This window comes from Suricata suricatta, chromosome 5 (assembly GCF_006229205.1).
Source record: "Suricata suricatta isolate VVHF042 chromosome 5, meerkat_22Aug2017_6uvM2_HiC, whole genome shotgun sequence".
Classification (NCBI taxonomy): Eukaryota; Metazoa; Chordata; class Mammalia; order Carnivora; family Herpestidae; genus Suricata; species Suricata suricatta.
In genome coordinates, this window is record NC_043704.1 from 83,382,864 (window position 1) to 83,406,554 (window position 23,691).

General features: G+C 35.4%; 1 protein-coding gene across 2 annotated transcripts in view; it reads left to right on the forward strand.

Moving 5' to 3' along the window:
• Positions 1 to 3,007, forward strand: part of DCUN1D1 (defective in cullin neddylation 1 domain containing 1) — a 33,801-nt gene extending 30,794 nt beyond the window's left edge. For both annotated transcript variants that reach the window (XM_029939810.1, XM_029939811.1), the window contains exon 7: positions 211 to 3,007. In XM_029939810.1, the coding sequence (XP_029795670.1) occupies positions 211 to 290 (80 nt within the window). In that variant the 3' untranslated portion in view covers positions 291 to 3,007. The remainder of the gene's footprint in view (positions 1 to 210) is intronic.
• The last annotated feature ends 20,684 nt before the right edge of the window (positions 3,008 to 23,691 follow it).

Sequence of the window (23,691 nt, forward strand, 5' to 3'; positions counted from 1 at the left end):
AATAATAGAGTGGAGAAAAAACAAGGAGTACTTTGGGTAAGAACTCTAAAAAGCTAGAATTTTGGGAGTCTTCTCAGTGAGAATATTTTAATGATATACTTTAACCATTATAGGGAAGGTATTTTCAAAAGTAAAGGATTCTCTTAAAATGTTAGCCCTATTTCTGCTTTTCTTTCTTTCCATTTTCCCATACTTTTTTTCTTTTTCCAGGAGCATGGCCTGTTCTTATTGATGACTTTGTGGAATTTGCACGCCCTCAAATTGCTGGGACAAAAAGTACAACAGTGTAGCACTAAAGGAACCTTCTAGAATGTACATAGTCTGTACAATAAATACAACGGAAAATTGCACAGTCAATTTCTGCTGGCTGGACTGAACTGAAGATCAATCCTCACAATTCAGACTGAGGGTTGTGTCAAAACTTTAAGGATACATCTTGGACCATATCGTATTTCATTCTTCTAATGGTGGTTTGGGCTTGTCTTCTAGTCTGGGCCGCTCTAAACATTTATAATTCCGACATTGTGGATTTCATCTTATATCTGTGGACCATCCTAGTTTATTCTCCCATAAGTCTTAGGAGCTTTATGGTGATTATTTTGAGGTTTCCATTCTTGCATAAAGCACAATGCTGTCTTCATCAGAAAACAGTTTGGCATAAGAATTAAACATATGAACATCACAAACAAAAAACTTCTTAAATATATGCTTTGGGCTAGTTGCAAAGACTATGCTGATAGCACTTCCAATGAGAGTGATATATTTAAGTGTACTGGATCTCGAATGGTGTTTTGGTTTGGGGGGATTTTTTTTTCCCGGGCAAATCACATGTATTGTTGATGTGAGTAGAGTAACTGATGTCAAAATAACCAACATGAAAATTTTTTAGGATAACTTGGTGTGCCTACCAGAAAAATTTATTGTGTTTCAGACCCTCGATTTCAAAAGGTTCCACAGAACTAGTCTGCACTTACCTTACCCGTGTTTATATATAGTTGTCTTAACAGGGAGCTTTTATTTAGAAAATGTCTGCATAATGTTAGATTCTACTCCTGTCTACATTATGCACTACATAATTGGATTTGATTATGATTTTGAAATGCTTATATGCCTGTCAAATAAGTTAAACTATTTAATTTGTTTTGAATGTTTTAGAGTGCTACACAATACAATATTCTAAATTTAGGCATGAGGGTTTTATTTTTTTGTTTTGTTTTTGGTTTTTTTTGTCAGCGCACTATGGAACACAAATGAAATTCTCTTAATTTATAAGATAGTAGGAATTAAATTTTGAAAATGGTCGTGATGAGCCATGAAGTTCAATCCTTATAGGTACTGCTTTCAGACAAATAGTCCATTTTTGATGACTTCTTATTTTGTTGAAATTGCTTTAACTGCTAATCACTGTGGTTGCCAAATACTTTAGGAGCAAAAATTTTCAAGCAAGCATGTACTTGATGCAAAATTCCAATCTGGCTTCTATTTTTATAAATTACTTAGTTTCTTCACCTTTTTTTGTTTTATTCAAATAAGCTCAGTTTTCACGTCAAAGCAGAATTCTTTCTTGTATGTATTTTTTTCACTACAAGACCCATGAACTGCTTTCATGCTAAAGATGCTCATGTCTTTGTTCACTTCCTGACATGTGAAGGGTTTATTGCTTTCTTAAACATTTCTGTAAGGCAAGTAAAAAAAATGGAAAACTTCATAAATTGGATGACTTTGGTCTCTAGCAGGAATAGAATCTGCTTGGTATATGTAGGCAACTGTGTCCAGTGTTGAAATTATCAAAGGAATATACTGCAGAATAGCAGTACATTTTCTGTTGATGTGGAAATGATTTTAAGAAACAATGACATCGTACTACTACTTTTTATTTACACAGTTCTGAAATTGACTAGAAAGCTTTCCCCATAGATACTATATTAATATTCCAATCATAACTTTAACTCAAGAATATAATTCTACCAAAAGAATATTTTGAAAATTTCTATTCAGTTTACTGGAATTGGTTATTTAAAAAAAGAAAAAAAGAAAAAAAAGAAGAATCCTGCTGCTTTCAGTATTTCCTGACTTCATATTTGTAAATATAAAGAGGAACTTCAATTATGAAAAATTGAAAAAGATATATATATGTACTATTTTGTTTTTTGTCTTGAAGATTTTGAGTTATGGTATTATTTTCAGATTGATTAATTCGAGTATGTTGTGTTTTAAAATGAGATCCCATTAGGTTTTTTTTTGTTTCCCCAATAGAAAATTGTTTTCTTAAAAGTCTGATATTGGTTCATGGCTTAGTGCCTTGGGTTTACAGACTTTTCCTTTTAAATGCAAGACCTTTTTCAACAAAATAGTGTTTGTCATCATTTTGGTACTAAACATTTATAATTACTGTGTAATTATAAACAAAAAATACATAAAGCTTTGAATATAATTATGTAGCATAAAAGTTAAGGTTGTTCACTCTATGATGGCATCTTAGAATTAAACAATACTATTACTAGGGCTGAAAAGAGAAGACTGGTTTAATGTGGTGTGATTATTTTGAAGATAAATGTCTGGTTACAGGGAATATTTTATACTAAAACAGTGCTTACACAGATGGCCATGTATGTGTGTGCATGTGTGAGTTTGTGAGAGATTGGAGTGAGTTGAAAGAGACACACGTGTTCACGCACACACGCATGCACACACACAACTTGAAATGCTTTAATTCATTAGTGTTTCAGTCTTCATTTTGGTAAACTCCCCAGGCGGATTCTTTGTTTTAAATTGAACCACAGGTACAGTTTCCTTTTTGCCAAATGTCAAAACAGGTACACATTTTAAAGTGTAATGCTTTTTAAATAGTAAAGTGTATAAAATTAGAAGTGCCCACATCTAAAAATACTTGAGATCAAGATTATCCTTAGTGACTATCATCTGCGTATCTCTGTAAGTTCAATTGTGCTTTTTACAATCCCTGTCATATTACCAACAGAGGCAATAAAAGCTTCAGTGAAATTGCCATGACTAAATCTTTTCACATATTATTTCAGTGTAATATTTTTAAAGGCTAAAGTATACCATAAGACTTTTCCAGGAAGAATAATTATTCATAGAGCATTGTAATGGCAAGTTTGGGGAAGAAAAGACATGCCAAGTCTTGTTTACTACATTTTTGCTACATTTTAAAAATGTTTACAACTATCCTGGGCTGCTTTATTTAACAGTACTGTAGTTGTGTAATATGACATTATAAGTGTGTGTTCATTAGACTTTTAAAAAGTTTTAATGAAAGAACTTAATAAGATAACATAGGATATCTTTTATATAATATCCTACTGGGGAATTCTTATTTAAGCAAGGTTATACTTTTTTTTTCTTCAGAAAGATTTAAGTGATGAAGTGTTCATCTATTTTTTATTTGATGATAAGAAATTTGAGTAGTTGTAGCTAGTTTAATGTGCACTTTGCTTAGATTTTTAAAAACATGTTATCTATTAAGACTTCGTATTGTAAACCTTCTGTAACTTTTACATATGGATGACAGAAGAAAGTTAAACCTAATGAGAGAATTTTGGAATGAAAAAGGAAAGTGGTGCTGGGGAGATTTATTATAGTTCCCAAAGTATGCCTTTGTAAACCTGAATCAACTTTTAGCAAGAATTAATTTATGTAGTTCTAAATGTTAAGTTGTATATTTCATAGAAAATAATCATTTGGCACCTCAGCAGGTTTCTTTAAATGTTACTTTATACAACTTTTAACAATATGATTTATATTGAATACATAGATGTTTTGATAAAATTTTATCAAATTTGGTTATGTAATGATAAAATGTTTTTAAAATGTGAACTATTTAACATATATCTTAATAACTGAGGACACAATACCTGAATTGTGATTTCTACTTAATGTGATAATTAGGGTTCAAATTATGGCTCATCATTTAATTGATTATAAACAAGTATATTTCTAAACTCTTTACTTGCCTCCATTTTTACAGTCATAATAGCAATAATTTCTATTTTTATTTTATAGAAACATGGTGAAGTTACATATCATATCTTTACCTTTGATTTCTGAGGGGAAGGGATTTATATTTTGTAGTTAATACAAACTTGATAATTTTTAATAGTACTAATCCCCTTTTCCAGGTTTATCCTTAGTGTTTGTCGCCATTTTGGTTGAATGTTTGCTTGATTTGTATCTGATTTCTGGAGGCAGATAGTGCTGGATGGTTTTTTTTTTTAATTTATAATACAGATGCATAAGTGGTTTTATCAGAGCATTCTTGCTATCTTATTTTCTTTACTGCTGTTGGTTAATTGGCAGTTCCGGCTGACCAACTCATTTATTTAACAGCTTTCCACGAGGCTCACTGTTTTGTGTTAATGTGGCTTTAGATTTTTCTGTGGTTGATTTTATTTTTAATTTGACATAAATAAGGAAATTATGATAAAATGTACACAACCTTTGTAGTAGGTGGAATTCCTAAAAAGTAATGTCTTTATGGGGTTTTAAAGACAAATTATTTGGGGAATCATTTTATAATTATCCACTTAAAAATTTAGATTCCAAAAAGTATATTTTTAATTTATTTCCAAGTTTTTCTTATATGTATTGTTTAGTTTCAGTTTAATTTTTTTGTATTTATGCTGTGCAGAGTGTGACTTGTGATGTAGAGCGTTAGTTTTAAGCCACACCTTGGCACTGCTGTGTTGCACGAGGTTGGGTCACAGCAGGCAGGGGGCCTCTTCTACTTTATTCATAACTTTCTACTTTATCTCCTGTAGGTTAATGGCATTTCATATGAAATTTGGTTTGGGGGAAAATGTTTGGTTAAGAGAAGTTTTTTAAAAAATATGTTTGGCTTAGAGTGAACATTATGACTCTGGCAGATTTTTAGTGGAATGGAAAGAGATGGGATCAGACCAAAGTTAAAGCAGGTCTGATCATAGAAGACAGCACTGCTTTGAATGAAGAACACATCAAATTCAGTTTAAAGCAAGAAAGGAAGAATTTTGAACCAAAATAGTGAAAGCAAAGCCTGATTTGTTTGAAAAAGTTCATTGTTTGAAACAATGAAAAGGCAGTGTATCTAAGTGTCTTGATGATATAAAACAAGGACAGTGAATTTAGAATGTATACATTTAGAAGGCACGTTCAGCATAAGTATTTACTTAAAAAATTTTCAAGTTGTGAAATAGTCTAAGAAAACTTTGTATTTAATAGAAAACTGGGGCAATGCCAAACAATATTTTCACAAAAGGGAACAGTGTAGGACCTAAGTTTAGGGGGGAAAATGGCTAAGACAAAATGATAATGTAAGCTGTAGACAATGATTTTATCTTACAGTTAAGATGACACATAGCTCCAAGATTAATACTTGATCAGTAAGATTTAGAGATGTATGTATGTACTTGGAATCCTTTAAAAATAGCATGTTTAGGCTTCAGGCAAAAGCTAATAATATTCTTAGTCCTGATAATTTGTCAGAATTCATTGTATTGAAATTATATGAAATGAATCGTCTGTCAGCCAGAGCTTTAAAATAGTCACTTCTAAGACTGGTGTAATGGTACTTTGAAAAAAAAAAAAAAAAAAGCTTTATTGAGCTATATGTTTTACACGTGATAAAATTCACCCATTGTAAATATACAATTCAATGGTTTCAGTAAATTTATATAGTTGTGCAACCATCCTCACAATCCAGGCTTAGGACATTTCCATTAGCCCATAAAAGTTACCCACATTGTCCTTTGCCGTTGATTCCTTCTCCTAGCCCCAGCCCTTGGCAGCCACTTACATCTGTTTCATAAATTGTCCTCATCTACAAATTAACATATAAAAGTAGAATCATACAACTTGGAAGTCCTTTGTATCCAGCTTGTTGCCTAATGTTCTTGAGGTCCACTCATGTTGTGTAGCCTGTGCCTGTACTTAGTTCCTATAATTGCTAAATAATATTCCATTGTATGGCTGTACTACATTTTGTTTATTCACCGGTTGATGGACATTTGGATTCATAATTTTTGGTTATTATGAATAGTGATGCTGTGAACATTCACATATATATCTTTGTGTGGACATATGTTTTTATTTCTCTTAGGTAGATTCCTAGGAGTATGATTGTTGGTTTGGTTGGAAAATTTGTTTACCTTTTTAAAAAATTGCCAAACTCTCTTCCAGAGTGGCTATACTATTTGAAAATATTCCTACTACAATGCGTAAGGGTTGCAGTTTTTTGACATCCTTGTGACTACTTGTCTTTTTTTTTTTATTATAGTCATCCTAGTGGGTATGTATTTTAAGTGTGTAAATTATAGCTAGCATCCTAACTCATGTCCATTGATTGGGTATGCAATTTGGGTGAGTATAAGGTGGCCTAAAGTTCGCTGTAAAATTGCTTATTATAGACATGTACTTAGTTGAAAATAGTACTTTCTGTAGCCACAGAGGAAAGTAGTTATAGCCTTATTATAGGTGGGAATTCTGGTCCCTCAGAACCTTGCTGAGGGGATGAAATGCACAGGTGAGTAGTGCTGATGGCTGGTGCTTGGTGCTGTTGTGTGTATCCTCTAGCTGATAAAGCTACCTCGTTAATCTGTGACTTGGTGCTAGTTAAAACACTAGAAACATTCTACTGCACAGATGTGTTACAGTCGCTTTAAGTTTCCCAGAGCTCTTTCGCTTTGAGGTAACTGGGAATTTCTTAAACTTGTAAAAATGTAGTTGGTATCATTTAGTTGCCACCAGTTACTTGGGCTCTTCTACATAATGGACATTGGAGTAGTGCTTTTTTTTTAATAGAAGATTTCAGACATACACAAAAGAATAATTAACCCACTTCAACATGATCAACTTATGGCCTATCTTGATTTATCTATATGCCACCACCATCCTTTGCAATCCTGACCTATTTTGAAGCAAGTCTTACATAGCAAATAATTGTTTGTGTCTCAGTATTTATGTGTAAAAGATACGGACACTTAAATATAACCACAATACCATTACCACACTTAAATGTTAACAAGTTTTTAGGAATTATCCAGTCAGTATTTTAAATTGGAAAAATTTAATAATTTTTTTTTCAGTTCAAGTCAGAATTCAGAGAAGGTCCATACATTGCATTTATCTCTGTAAATCTTTTCACCTGGGGTCCCCATATATATTCTCCCTTCGCTTGGAATACATTTGTTTGAAAAAGCAGTGATTGCTATAAAATTTAAAAATATCTATGCAATTTATATTTAAGGTGACTTTTGATGTGCTTAAAGGATGTAGTCTACCATGAAAATATTTTGGAAGTTAATGAAGTGTGGTATAAGAAGCTATAGTAACAGATGTTTCCTTAACTTAAAAAATATGATGGGATTTGTATTCAGAACATATAAAGAACTCTTACAATTTAACAATAAAAAGACCACCTGTTTTACAAATGAGTGAAGATTTTGAATAGACATTTCTCCCAAAATGATATACAAATGGTCAATATGCACATGAAAAGATGCTCAACATCATTAGTCATTAGGGAAATGCAAATCAAAACCACAGTGACCCATCACTTCACAGCCACTAGGATTGTTTTAATCAAGAAGACAATAGCAAGTGTTGATGATGTGAGCAAATTGGAACCCTTGTCTGATGGTGGGAATGTAAAACAGTGCAACCAGTTTGGAACACAGTTTGGCTATTACTCAATCATTTAAACATAGGTTAGCATATGACCCAGCAGTTTCACTCCTAAGAATATAATAGATTTGAAAATGTGTATTCACTCTCCAGCCCCTGGAAAACACCCTTTTACTTTGTGTGTGTTTGTGAATTTGACTATTTTAGATACTTCATATGAGTGAATCACAGTAATTATTTTTTGTGATTGGTTTATTTCACTTAACAGAGTGTCCTCAAGTGTCATCTGCATTGCAGCATGTAACAAATTCCTTTTTAAGAATATTTCATTGTAGATCTATACATTTTTGTCAGTGGACATTTGGCTATTGTGAATAGTGCTGCTATGAACGTAAATGTGCACAAATCTCTTTGAGACCGTACTTTAATTCATCAGGATATATACACAGAAGTGAGATTGCTGGATCATCTGGGAGTTTTTAATTTTTTGAGGACCTCTCCCCATTCTGTTTTCCATAGCAATTATACCATTTTACATTCCTACCGACAATGCATAGGAGTTACAATTTCTCCACATCCTCACCAACACTTTTTTTAAAAATATATATATACTAGCTATCCTAATGGTTTGAGGTGTTCTCTGTGCTTGTGGTTTGCATTTCTCTGATGATTAGTGATGTAGAGCATCTTTTCATATATGCTTATTGGCCATTTGTATATCTTTGGATAAATGTCTGTTCAAGTTCTTTGCCCATTTTTGAACTGAGTTACTGGATTTTTTGTTGTTGAATTTTAGGAGTTCTTTTGATATTTGAGGTATTAACCATCTGGTCTAACATGTTAAGTCCAATATTCTCTTATTGATATCCTGTCTGGATGATCTATCTATTGATGAAGTTGGGGGTGTTAAAGTTCCCTACTATTACCATATTGCTATCCATTTCTCCCTCTGAGTCTTTGCTTTTTCTTTTTTTTTTTTTTAACTGGTGTGTGTGTGTGTGTAATCTTTAGGATTTTCTATGTAAAAGGTTGTTCTTTGCAAACATCATTTTCTTCTTTTTCAATTTGGTTGCCTTTTTTCTCATTTTCTTGCCTAATTGCTTTGGCTAGGATTTCCAATGGCATGCTGAATAGAAATAGCAAGAGTGGGCATTCTTTTCTTTTCTTAGAGGAAAAGTTTTATATCTTTCACCATTGAATATAATATTAGCTGTGCGCTTTTCATATATGGTCTTTATAATGTTGAGATAATTTCCTTCTATTTTTAGTTTGTTTTTTTTTTAAATCAGGAAATGGTGTTGTCAACCGCTTTTCTGCATCAATTAGCTTGATCATGTGGCTTTGTCCTTCAGTTAATGTGCTGTGTCAGAATGGTTGAGTTTAATACGTTGAACTGTCCTTGCATTCCAGGAATAACTCCCACTTGGATTCCTTAATGTGCTGTTGAATCTGCTTTGCTAGTATTTTGCTGAGACCTTTTGTATCAATATTCTTCAGGGATATTGGTCTGTAGTATTCTTGTAGTGTTTCCTTGTCTGGTTTTAGTATAGGTATTACTGGCCTCACAGAATACATTTGGAAGTATTCCCTTTTATTCAGTTTTTGGGAAGAGTTTGAGGAGAATTAGTATTTAAATGTTTGGTAGAATTCTTCAATGAAGCCATCTGGTCTCGACTTTTCTTTGTTAGGAAGTTTTTGTTTGTTTTATTACAGATTCAATTTTCTAACTAGTTATTGGTCTGCTCAGTTTTTCTATTTCTTTAGTATTCAATTTGAGTAGGTTGTATGCCCATTTTTGTAATGAGTTAACTTGTTATGTTGTTAACTTGTGTTTTCTATATATTCTACGTACTAAATCTTTACCAGATATATGATCTACAAATATTCTCTATGCTCTGGATTGTCTTTTCACTTTCTTGATAGTGCCTTGTGATACAAAAGTGTAATAAAGTTTATTTTTCCTTTGGTTGCTTATACTTTAGATATCAAATCTAAGAAACCATTGCATAATCTGATGTCAAAAAATTACACTTAATTTTTTCTTGTAAGAGATTTATGGTTTGAGCTCTTACCTTTATAGCTTTGACCTATTTTGAGTTAATTTTTATATATTGCATGAAATAGGGAGCAAATTAATTCTTTTGGTTGTGAATATCCAGCTGTCCCCTTACTACTAGTTGAAAAGACTATTCTTTCCCCCACTGAATGATCTTGGCACTCCTTTTGAAAACCAATTGCCCATAAATGTATGGGTGTATTTCTGAATTCTTAATTCAGTCTACACTTGACCTTAGCCGAAAGACTGAGAAGCGATTCTTAATTCAGTCTATGTGTCCTTCCTTGTGCCAGAACCACATAGTCTTGATTGATGTAACTTTGTTAAGTCTTAAAATCGGGGATGTAACTCCTCTAACTTGTTTTTCAAAAATTTTTTGGCTAATTTGGGTCCCTTGCATTTCCATACAAATATTAGTATTGGCTTGTCAATATCTACAAGAAAATGCATCTGGGATTTTGACGGTTGTGTATATCCGTTTTGGAATATTTGTAAGTTTTGCATCACTATTTCATGTGTTCATATGATATGTGCACTGCCTTTGTTTTCATAATGGATTGCCTAAGTGCTTGCTGTGGCTTCCTATATACCTTTAGTCGACTTTTCTTCCAATCATTCCAATCTTGCTGTTATCAGGATGACTTACGTAAAAGGCTTGATTAAGGTCCTTTGGTGACTCCTCAGAGCTTTCATAATTCATTCATTCAGATAAATGTCTCTAATCCCTTAATGTGTCAGGCATTATCCCAGGAATATAGCAGTGAACAAAAGAAAAATAAATGTTCTCATGGAGCTCAAGTGTGGGGAGATGTAATAAGTAAAATATATATTGTGATATATAGTGAGAAGTACCATGGAGAGGGGAAAAGCAGGGAAGGGGACAGTGGAAAGTGCAATTAAAAAAATTTTTTTTAATGTTTTATTTATTTTTGATACAGAGAGAGACAGAGCATGAGAGGGGGAGGCGCAGAGAGAGGAGACACAGAACCGGAAACAGGCTCCAGGTTCTGAGCTAGCTGTCAGCACAGAGCCTGACGCGGGGCTCGAACTAACGAACGTGAGATCTGACCTGAGCCGAAGTCAGAGGCTTAACCGACTGAGCTACCCAGGCACCCTGGAAAGTGCAATTTTAAAAAGGGTAATCAAGGAGGGCTTCATTGAGATAGCTGAATACTAAAGAAATGAAGTAATAGGGTACTCATACATCTGATGAAAGCTTGCAGGCATAGCAGACAGCAACTATAAAGGCTCTGAGTTGGCAGCATGTTTGAGGACCATTAAGGAGGCTAGCAGGCTAGAGATGAGGGAGTGATGAGAGTAATAGGAAGTGAGATCAAGGATAACAGGTAGCGGGGCGCCTGGCTGGCTCAGTCAGTAGAGCATGCAACTCTTGGTCTCAGGGCTGTAAGTTTGAGCCCCATATTGGGTGTAGAGATTGCTTAAAAAATAAAATCTAAAAAAAAAAACAACCCAAAAAAACCCCAACAGGTAGCAAATTGTGTGTGGCCTTGTGGGCCATTATTACTGCTGTGGCTTTTATAGTGGGGTGGGAAGTCATTGGAGAGTTGGAGCAGAGGAATATCAAGCCTGTACCTGAGATTTAATAAAAAGTGCCTTACCTGATATTTTGGGAAAAGACTCAGTGTGTGTGTGAGTGTGGGAGGGATAAGATGAAAGCAGGAGACCAGTTCTGATAGGCAGCCTTTAAAACATCCCCAGTGATCCCTGCCTTGTGAGATTCACACTCATGAGCTTTCAGATGGGACTGTAGTTCTAACAGCTTGACTGTGGCTTTGCAAGGGACCTTAAATGTGAGGTACCCACATTGAGTCTGCACTCTGATTTTGGATCTCCCAAAACTGTGGGGTAATGCTTGCTGTTTGACGATGCAAGCACGATGCAAGTTTTGGGATAGTTACACAGCAATAGATTATTTATAAGAGAAGTTTATGCAATTATCCTGTTGAGAGATGATGGTAACTTAGGCCAGGGTGAAAACAGTGGAGCTGACAAAAAGTAGTTAAAATTCTGGATATATTTAAAAAATTCTTTAAAAAAAAAATTTTTTTTTTTTTGAGAGAGAGAAACAGTATGAGCAGGGCGGGGGGGGGGGTGTGGAGGTGTTCAGAGAGGGAGGGAGACACAGATTCCGAAGATTCTGTGCTAGCTGTCAGCACAGAGCCTGACATTGGGCTCGAACCCACAAACTATGAGATCATGACCTAAACTGAAGTTGGACGCTCAACCGACTGAGCCACCCAGGTGCCCCATAAATCCTGTATATATTTTAAAGGTAGATCTAACTGGATTTTCTGAGTAACTAGGTGTAAATGAAGGGAGGAGTAATGTCATACAGGAGGAGAGGTGGTCATAGTGTAGCAAGAAAAAGTTCAAAGATTATTCCAAGGTTTTTGGCCTGAGAAATTGGGGGATGGAATTGCTATTAATCAAGATTTAGAAGATAGAGGAGTGAACAGGTTTTGTAGGAAAAGATCAGGAATTCAGGCTATGCGTTTATGATGCCTAGATGAGGCAATGAAATTCTGAGTAGGTAGATGAGATCACCAAAAATGAATATGGACAGAAAAGAGAAGAAGTTCAAAGACTGAGCCCTGAGGCACTACAATGTTAAGAGATCAGGTTAGTGGGGGAGAAAATAGCACAGAAAACAGATGAGCAACCAGTGAGGTAGGAGGAAAAACAGCTAAGTGTTATAGGAGCCAAGTGAGGAGATGATTCTGAGGAGGAGGGAGTGATGAACTGTCAAAGGCTGCAGATAGCTCAAGAAACATAAGAATTACAAATTGAGGTTGGGTTTGGCAATATGCAAGTCATTGATGACCTTGAACGGCTTCACAGGAGTAATGGAAAGAGAACGCTTGATTGGAGTGGGTTCAAGAGAATTGGAGAAGAGCTGGGATAGTGAGGACCGGCAGCTCTCGAGGAGTTTTGCGGCAGAGGAACAAAGAAACTGTAGTAGCTGGAAGGGGAAGAGTAGATTTTGTAAAGATAGGAGAGATTACAAAATGGTTGTATGAGAAAGATGCAGTAGGCAGAAAGATAGATGCTATAGGAGAGGGATTTGCTAGTGAGTTGTCCCTGAGACAAGATTAAAGTTCTTCCCATTTAACTTAACAACCAACACCCTCTGCACGCTACTCTGCCTGTGTCTCCACTCATGTGCACCCTTTGTGTAGTTGGGTTTTTGTATCTTGAAGGCTTTTTATGTTCTGTCCTCAGTGTGCAGTTTTCACTTTCTGTACCCTTTCCTTTAAATGATTCCTAGTAGTTTTAAAAATAACAACAGAACAGCTTGAGTGTCATCAGCCTGAAAGGCTTTCTCTGATGCTTTAGTCTGATTTAGATGGTTTTCCTTTGTGCTCCTGTACTCTTTCCTTCTATTTATTCTTTTTATAGCACTTACTACAGTACATGGATACTACTTGTGTATCTCCAGTTAGACCACAAGAGCAGTGTTGATAACATTGGTTCATGGCTTGATATCAAGGACCATGGCTTATTTGACTATGAATCCTTGGCCCGTATCATAGTGTTTCACCCATAGTGAAACACTATACCTTTGAAAGAAGAAATTCAAGAAGTCTCTAAGTTTCTTGAGTTCTTGTGGTAGATAAAAGTTCTAACAATTCAGGGTTATTGACTGATATTAATTAAGGAGAACATATACAATTGTTTTCTTGTTTGGGGATTCTGGATTTGTGAATTTGCCTACTCACTAAACTCTATCCGTAATCCCCACGTCAATACTTGCAATACCTAGGCAGTCATTTTATGGTCATGTACAGAGTAGCAAAAATATGAGTTGCCTGTCATGCACATTCCTACTTGAGCTCAAACAAGGTGGTGCTCTGCTTTCATGTTTTAGCTTTCATATCTTATACAAGTGTCCTTTTCTTGATATATATGGTGCCATGTTTTTCATATTTTATGCTTTTTGGCGGGGGTGGGGGAAGGTAGTGATTTTAATGTTTAAAATGGCCCCGTGTAGCGCTGAAGTGCTGTCTAGTATTCTAAATGCAAGAGGCCATGATGTGCCTTCTGGAGACAATGCGTGCATTAGCTAAGCTTCATTCAGGCCTGAGTTATAAATTCTGTTGGTTGTGAGTTCAATGTTAATGAATCAATGATATATATTAAAAATTTAGGCACCTGGCTGTCTCAGTTGGTAGAGCATGCAACTCTTGATCTCCGGATCATGAGTTTAAGTGGGTGTAGAGCTCACATAAAAACAAAAACCCAAACACACACACACAAAACAACCCCCCACACATACACTATATAGAAGTACTTTATGTACCTATTTATATAGATATAGAGGTACTTTATATATATTAAATTGTCTTTAAAGAGAAACACACACAAAGCAAGGTTATGTATTGGTTGGTTGATGAAAATGTGACCAGAGGCTTACGGAAACATAAGCCTGATTTCCCTAGGAACAATGGTTCAGTATTTGCAGCACCTTTATAACTACCATGAATAAGAATTGATTGCAGTTTGGCCTCATTTTGAAGTTGCTGGTTAGATTCTTCCTACTGCTTTCTACAGATGGGAAGTAGGTTAATTTAGATAGTCATTTGTAAAGTAAACCTAATCAAAATGACTGTTCATAACTCTCTCTTATGAAAATCTGGTCTGAAGCTACCCTACTTAGTCTGAGGGGGAGAGGCAGTATAGTAATTCCAAGATCTATCATCCTGGAGACACGCTGGGTAGCCATGAGGTTCTCCTACTGTAGGTCAGACATTAGTGCCTAAAGTGTTCCCAACATTGTAAAGTTGTCCAGAGATTGCAGTTCTTCGGCTTCCCAACTCTAGAAATCTGGAGTCATTACATGCTTGATAAATGAATTGGTAATTATTTTCTCATAAAAAGAGAATTAGTATTAGTGCTGAGATTTTGAAAAACATTCCACGTGTAAAAATGTAGCTTGTGTGTGTGTGTGAAGCAGCCCCTCCTCTTTTGGGTTTTGCCTCCATTTTTTGAGCGCTCACTAAGCTTTATATTGTATCAGGCACTTTATTGACACTTTACTGTCCAATCTTTACAGCACTATGAAATGCAGGTGTTAATCCCGAGGACTTAAACATTGTTACAGTTTTCCAGTTTGTAGAACCTGGTTTCTACCTTTACAATCAACTCTTGAATGAGAAGTCTTAAAAATATTGAAAGAACTAGAATTCCACTGCAGACATAGTGCACATTACATTTTATGTATCATTTTCATTTTTGAATTATTAAATCCTTAGTACTTTTTAAAGCAAGATTATTGGGAAGGATTGGATGGATTTTACTTTCTGTCATTAGGATTTTTGTGAATTCAACATAGAACACACTACTTTTGATATGTAGAATAGACACATCATAGGATGATTTCAACCATGTCCCATAACCACCTGTGGAGGTGGTTATAGAGCAGCCAGTTTTTTAATGTGTACACCTTGATACTAGCTTAGTGAGATGGCAATGTTAAAACTGAGAATGTGATTGTCTTTCCACGGTTACATTCTGGCAAGTATCAGAAAAACAGATATGGCCTTGATTCCACTACTGATCATTTTGAACTTGAGGTCAAGTAAGTATGTTTCAACTCAATCTGTTTTTACATCTGTCAGATGAGGGTTCCTTCTATATCAACAATCTCTGATTCCATAATGCCTTCATGTGAGACAGAGTCAACAAACTATCTCCAATCTGTTGGATTCTCTGGGAGAAGAGATGTTATTGAGTAACCTCAAGTGTTAAATAAAACCTAGCTCCACATACACTGTGGCAAAATCTGTTCTCCCTACTTCCATAGTTCCTAGTAGCTGGCTCATGGTTACCTTTCTGGGGACATTGCTTGGTTCCTGCCTATTATTAGGTATAGATATATAACTAAGTTCTTAACAATAGGATAATCAGATTCGGTGTGTCTTAGTTCTGGATTAGTGCCTTAAACATCATGATCTTTCCACATTTTCTCTTCCTGTCAATTAGAACGCATGTCAACTCAACTTCAGCCATGCAGGTGGTGATAATGCCCCAGGATGGCAAGTCAACAGGATGAAAAATGTGGATCCCTGAATGACTTCATGGAACAGGGCTGGCTGCTGACTGGAAGTCTCCACCGACTGTAATCACAGAATGTTATACCTCTTCTCTTTAATCCTACTCGTTGTTGGATGTCTGTTGCAGTGGCTTTATAAAACCACTATCTGCCCTGAATGTGAAACAATTTCCTAAAGGAAACAAGAAAAGCTTTGAATTGGATACTCAGATGCTTTTTATTTCTAGATTTATTAACAAATCAGTAACTTGCTTACAGACACAAGGAAAAGAATGTTTAGTTCACTTGCTCCGATTCAGTGTATCTGAAATTTTTAGCTTATTTTTAATGTAACCACCAGTTCTACTTCTAGAGATTGTGAATTGTTCAGCAGAGCTGAAGCTCCAAAAGAAAAGGAGTCAGCCACATGAAGACCTAGCAAAGAAGAATATTCCACGCAGAGAGAACAGATTGCAAAATCCCTGAGAGATTAATGGATCTGGTAAGTTTGAGGAACAGAGGGAAGGCAGTGATGTGGCGGTTCAGTGGGTAAGAGAGAGGGGCATGAGATGGGATCAGGGGCCGGCAGATACACACACATCACATAGTACGATTTCGTGAGCCAGCACAAGGAGTCTGAATTTCAAAGTCTTTTGGGATGTCTTCTGAGATTTTTAAACACGGAAGAAAAGTATTTTGAGTTTTGCTTTTAAAATATGGCTCTGGGCACTTAGAGTGTGTCACTCTTGATCTCAGGGTCATGAATTCAAGCCCCACATTGGGCAAAGAGCCTACTTAAATAAAAATAAAAGAGGACTCTGTTTCCTGTGTGGAGAGTGGTTCCCAGGTTGATAAGAGATTGGTGTCTAGACTAGAGGCGATGCTGGTTTGAACTGGTGTGACAACGGTAGAAGAGAGGTGGGCAGATGAGGGACATATTTTGAACGTGGGATCAGAAAATTTAATGATAGATGACTATCTGTCAGGGGAGAGAAGGAAAGATTTTTTAAGTGGTGTGTGTGGTTTTTTAAAATTTTAGTTTATTTTGAGAGAGAGAACACTCTCAGGTGAGGGACAGAGAGGGAAAGAGAGAATCCCAAGCAGGCTCCATGCTGTCCACACAGAGCTGAAGTGGGGCTTGAACTCATGAACCATAAGATCATGACCTGAACTGCAATCAAGAGTTGGACGCTTAACTGAGTCACAGTGCCCCAGGAAAAATTTTTTTTTAATTGGAACAATTGTGTGGATGATGCTGTCATTGACTGTAATGGGGAAAAAACTGGATTAGAAATGGGAGGAAATAAAAAATTCTGTAGGGTCAGACACGAATGTTTCTTATCCTCCCAAAACAAGTCAAAATAAGTAATACCCTAAAGTATAGCCAGATCTTCTTAATGTTTCTTGTCTGGATTCCGTGAGCACTTTTGGGCAGGACGATTCTGTATTGGATCTGAGTGCTGCACATTTTACCTGAGGAAGTGAATCATCAGTAGATTCCTTCCTCCCGAGTGTGACAGTCCAAAATGAACACATTTTATTTTTTTAATCAAGCTCTGTGCCCATTGTGGGGCTTGAACTTGCAACGCTAAGATCAAGAATTGAACACTCTACTTACTGAGCCGGCAAGGCACCCCACAAGATGCACACGTATTTTTAAATGCATCTGGCGGCTACTTCTATTCCAGGCCGTACCTTTCGTGCACCTTCGCTAGTGCAAGGGGTCTTCATGTTCCTCTGCGTGTGTCTTCTCAAGCAATAACACCAAAGTACAACTTATACCATAAGTTCTGTAAATTGTTTTACACTAAACTTCTCCTGAAAGATTTTGCATTATGCATATGGGCACTTTGTCTAGGCCAGTTTATTCCATTATTCTCATTCTTAATTATCTGTCTTATACCACCACTGTAAGTCCACGATTAATTGTTCATTTGTACTATCAAGAAATCCAAAATATTAGAAAAGGTGCCATATAAAAATCACAGTCTGGTGACATTTGCTAGTCTTTTTGAAAGTACAAATCTGGAAGGAATTAAGATTGTTAGAAATGGTAAATGTAGATAAATATAAAAGACTTCTTAAAATATTAATTTCTGAAATTGTTTAAAGCAAAAAATGTTTTGTTGTGTTTATAAAATAAAAAGTAAATATATATAAATAGTACAAAGGATTGGAAGAGGGGTAAATGGAATTACGCTGTTGTAAAATTATTACATTATTGGTGAAATGGTATAATCAAGACAAACTGGTTCAAAGTAAGGATGATGTATATAAATCCTAAGAGTAACCTCTGAAAGTACAGGTATAGCTAAAAAGGCATAAGAGGAGACTGATGCTAAAAAATAATAAATCCAAATGAAGGTAGGAAAGGAATAAGAAAGGCCCAAAGTAGGGATGGAACAAATAGAACACAGGGCCAAGATAGAAAGTTTAAAGGCAGATATATCAATATTTATATTGAACATCAATGGGTTAAACACCCTATTAAAAGAGGTTGTTGGAGTAGATAAAAAGCAAGACCCAAGTAGATGCTTATAAATGAGAGCCATTCTTTTATAAAAAGACACAGATGGGTTAAAAGTAAGGGGATAGTAAAAGATGAACCATGCAAAGAATAAGCATAACAGAAGTGGTGTGGCTGTATTAATATCAGTAAAGTAAAAGAGGACGTTTCATACTGATAAGAGGAGCAATTTCTCAAGCCACAACAGCCCTAAATGTGGATGTATCTAACAAGCACGCTTCAAAATGTATGTAACAAAAATTGGCAGAAGTGGGCAAATCCACAATTATAGTTGAAGATTTTACCACTCATCATTCAGTAATTGATAGAATTGACCGAAAACAAATCACAAAAACAAAACAACAAAAGCAAAAACAGCAAAAATCTGGTATAAATGTAGAACCAAAAATCACTATGAATCAGCATAATTAATGTTTATAGAACATTACATTCAACACCTGTAGATCACACGTTCTATAGCTGGTATTTTCTACACATTCTTTAATGCACCTGTAAGATTTTGATTGGGATTGAATGTGTATATCAATTTGGGAAGAACTGACATCTTGACAATATTTCTTCTCATTCATGAACATGCGATACATCTCCCATCTATTTAGTTCTTCATTAGAGTTTTGTGGTTTCTGCATTTAGATCTTGAACATATTTTGTTAGATTTATACCTAAATACTCAATTTGTGTTAATGTAAATGGTGTTGTGTTTTTAATTTTAAGTTCCACTTGTTCATTGCTTGGTAAATAAGAAAGTAATTGACTTTTGCATATTAACCTTATATTTTGCACATTTTCTATAATCACTTTTTAGTTCCAGGGCTTTTTTGATTGATTCTTTAGGATTTTCTTTATAAACAATCATGTCATGTCATCTGTGAACAAAGACAGTTTTATTTCTTCCTTTTTTAAATGCATTAGCTGGAATTTTAGTGCAATATTAAAAGGAATGATAACAGGAGACGGCTTTGTATTGTACCTGATCTTAGTAGGAAAACTTTGGTTTCTCATCATTAAGTGTGTTAGCTGTAGGGTGTTTTGTAGATATTCCCCTTTCAGGTTGAGGATAGGTGTTGGATTTTGTCAAATACTTTTTCTGCACCTGTTGATAAGATCATGTGATTTTTCTTCTTTAGCCTGATGATATGATGGATTATGTTGAAACTGAAAGAGAAAAGAAAGAAAATTATTAAGATATAACTGACATACAGCACTGTATAAGTTAACAGTGTACAGCATAATGATCTAACTTCATTAATTGATTTTCACATGTTGAGCCAGCTTTGATATCTGGGATAAGTATTATATTTAATTTGCTATTTTTAAAACCACTTTTATAAACACCTACTTGAATAAATTTGACATATAACATTAAGTTTAAGGTGATACATTCATTTGTATATATTATGATTGTCACTATAGCAATAGTTATCACATTATATAGTTATAGTACAATATTAATGTTTATATTCATTACACTGTGCTGGCTTATTTGCTCATTTCAAGTTTGTACTTTAAAAAATATTTTTAATGTTTTATTTATTTTTGAGAGAGAGAGAGAGAGACAGCATGAGCAGGGGAGGTTCAGAGACTCCAAAGACAGGCTCCAGGCTCTGAGCTAGCTGTCAGCACAGAGCCCGACGCGGGGCTCGAACCCACGAACCATGAGATCATGACCTGAGCTGAAGTTGGACTTAACAGACTGAGCCACCCAGGCGCCCCAAGTTTGTACTCTTAAGCACCACCAATCTTGTTTCCTCCTCTCTTTTTTTTTTTTTTTTTACAGGTTTGACTTTTTTATATTCCACATATAAGGGACATACAATAGTTGTCTTTTCTGATTTCTCTTACTCAGCATAATGTGCTCAAGTCCAACTATACTTCTGATGGCAGGTTACTCTCCTTTCTCATGGCTGAATAATATTCCATTGTGTATATGTACTGCATCTTTTTTATTCATTCATCTGTTGATGGGCATTTGGCTTATTTTTGTATCTTGGCTATTGTGAATAATGCTACAGTAAACATGGGAGTATGTATATCTTGTTGAAATCCTGTTTTCATTTCCTTTGGGAATTGCTGGATCATATGTTAGATATATTTAAAAATTTTTTTGTAAATCTTTTTTTTACATTTATTTGAGAAACAGGAGAGAGAGAGAGCATGAACAGGGGAGGAGCAGAGAGAGAAAGAGACACAGAATCCAAAGCAGTCTCCAGGCTCTGAGCTAGCAGTCAGCACAGAGCCTGATGTGGGGCTTGAACCCACAAACCATGAGATCATGACCTGAGCCAAAGTCAGACGCTCAATCGACTGAGCCACCCAGGTGCCCCTATTCTTAAATTTTTGAGGACCCTCCATATAGTTTTCCTTAGTAATTGGACTGATTGACATTTCCATCAACATGAGGATTTCCTTTTTACTGCACCCTTGCCAGCACCTGTCGTCTGTTTTCTTGATGATAGCCATTCTAACAGGTGTGAGGTGATATCTCATTGGGTTGTTTCTTTTTCTATCGGGGTTTGATGTACATATGCCTGATGATTAGTGATGTTGAGCATCTTTTCATGTGCCTGCTGATAATTTTGATGTCCTCTTTGGAAAAATATCTATTTAGTTCTTCTGTCCATTTTTAATTGGATTGCTTTTTGTTAAGTTGTATGAGTTCTTTATATATTTTGGACATTGACCCTTTATCCAATATACAGTTTACAAAATGTTCTCCCATTATGTATGTGGTCTTTTCATTTTATTAATTGTATCTTTTGCTGTGTGGAGGCTTTAGAGTTTAAAATAGTCTTATTTGTTGATTTTTGCTTTTGTTTTTTGTGCTTTTGGTGTCATGTCTAAAAAACCATTGCCGGGACCAATACTGGTGAGCTACTTCTGTATATTTTCTTAGTAGGAGTTTTATGGTATCAGGTCTTATGTTTAAGTCTTTGATTCATTTTAATTTTTATGAGTGGTATGAGACAGTGGCTCAACTTTATTGTTCTGCATGTGTTACTCTAGTTTCCCCAGCACTGTTTGTTTCTTTTTCAAATTTTTATTTAAATTCTTTCATGATGTGGTCATCTTTCTACCTATAGATGTGCAGTTTGTTCTCTCAGTCCTCAGAGTGGTTTCTTGGCTGTTCAGAACGATTTGATATCGACCTAGCTGTGTTTGAGGGACCAGACAAGCTCAGGGTCCCCTCCTCTTCCGCCATCGTAAGTCCCCCTCGCACTTATTTTCCCCAGCGCCATTTGTTGAAGACTTCAGACTGTCATTTCTCCACTGGGTGTTTTTGGTTTCCTTGTTGAATATTAGTTTACATGCTGGGATTTAATTCTGGGCTCTCTATTCTGTTACACTGGTTGATGTGTCTGTAACTGCGCCAGTACCAATACTGATTTTATTAGTATGGCTTGTAGTATGGTTTAAAATCTGGAAGTGTGTTACCTTGGACTTTGTTCATTGTTCTCGGGATTGCTTTGCCTATTTGGGGCCTTTTGAGATTCCATACAAAATTTAGGATTGCTGCTTTAATTTCTGTGAAAAAGCCTTTGGTATTTTGATGGGATTCCTTTGGGTAGAAGAGCCATTTTAACAATTCTTTCTGATCTGCAAACATGGATGCCTTTCCATTTGTTTGTGTCTTATTCCATTTCTTTCAGCAAAGTCTTGTCGTTTTCATTTACAGATCTCTTACTTCCTTGGTTAACCTTATTTCCAAGTATTTTATTGTTTTTGATATTATTGTGAATGAGATAGTTTTGTTTCTTTTTCAGATGTTTCATCATTAGTGTAAAGGAATGCAACTGATTTCTGTATGTTGATTTTGTGTCCACTTTCCTGAAATCACCAATTAAATCCAAAATTTTTGGACTGACTCCTTGGGCTATTCTATATATAAGATCTTATCAGCAAATAGTGACAATTTTACTGCTTCTTTTTTATTTGTATGCCTTTTATTTCTTTGTCTTGCCTAATTGTTCTAGCTAGTACTTCTAGTACTATATTGAATAGGAGTGAGTGGTGAGAGTGGGCATCCTGCTCTTGTTCCTGATCTTAGAGGAAATGCTTTCAGTTTTCCTCCATTGAGTATAACGTTAACAGTGGGTTTGTTGTATATAGTCTTTATTATGTTGAGGTAAGTTCCTTCTATACCCATTCTGGTATGAGTTTTTATCATGAAAGGATGTTGTATTTTGTCAAATGCTTTCTCTGTACCTATTGAAATGATCATGTGATTTTTACTTTTCCTTTATGGGATATATTACACTTATTGATTTGCATATCTTGGACCATCCTTGCATCCCAGGGATAAATCTCACTTGGTCATGGTTTATAATCCTTTTAATGCATTCTTGAATTTGGCTTGCTAATATTTTGTTGAGAACTTTTGCATCTATATTTATAGATCTATTGGTCTTTACTTTTTTTGTGGCATCTTTATCTGGTTTTTATATCATTAGTGTAATGCTTTATAGAAGGAGTTTGGAAGTGTTCCCTCCTTGATATTTTGGAAGTGTTCAAAGAGCATTGGTGTTAATTCTTTCAATGCCTTGTAGAATTCTCCAGTGAAGCCATCTGGTCCTGGAGTTTTCTTTTCTTTTTTCTTTTTTTAAATGTTTGTTTATTTTTAAGAGAAAGAGACAGACTATGAGTGGGGCAGGGGCAGAGAGAGAGGGAGACACAGAATCCAAAGCAGGCTCCAGGCTCTGAGCTGTCAGCACAGAGCCCAACGTGAGGCTCAAACTCATGTGCTATGAGATCATGACCTGGGCTGAAGTTGGATGCTGAACCAACTGAGCCACCCAGGCACCCTGGTCCTGGAGTTTTCTGATTGCAGATCCAATTACTATTGGTCTGTTTGGTTTTTGCCTTTCTTCCTAATTCAGTCTTGATAGGTTGTATGTTTGTAGAACTATATAAATTTCTTCTAGGTTATGTAATTTGCTAGCACATAATTGTTTCTAGTAGTCTCTTATGATCCTTTGTACATTTATGGCACCAATTGTTATGTCTCCCCTTTCATTTTTGAGTCTTCTCTTTTTTTCTTAGTTTAGCCAAAGGTTTGTCAGTTTTATCTATCTTTTCAAAGTACCAGCTCTTAGTTTCATTGATCCTTTTTATTGGTTTTCTATTCTCTATTTCATTGACTTATACTCTGATCTTTAATTTCCTTCCTTGTTCTTTATATAGTTCCTTGAGGTATAAAGTTATATTGGGATCTTTCTAATTTCTTACTGTGTTTATTGCCATGAAATTTTGGAACTATTTTTACTGTGCCCCATATTTGATATGTTGTATTTCTATTTTCATTTGTTTAGATATGGATTTTTTTTTTTTTTAGTAGGCTCCACACCCAACGTGGGGTTTGAATTCACAACTTCAAGATCCAGAGTCACATGCTCCTCTGGCGGAGCCAGCCAGGTGTCCCTTATTTCCCTTTCGATTTCCTCTTTG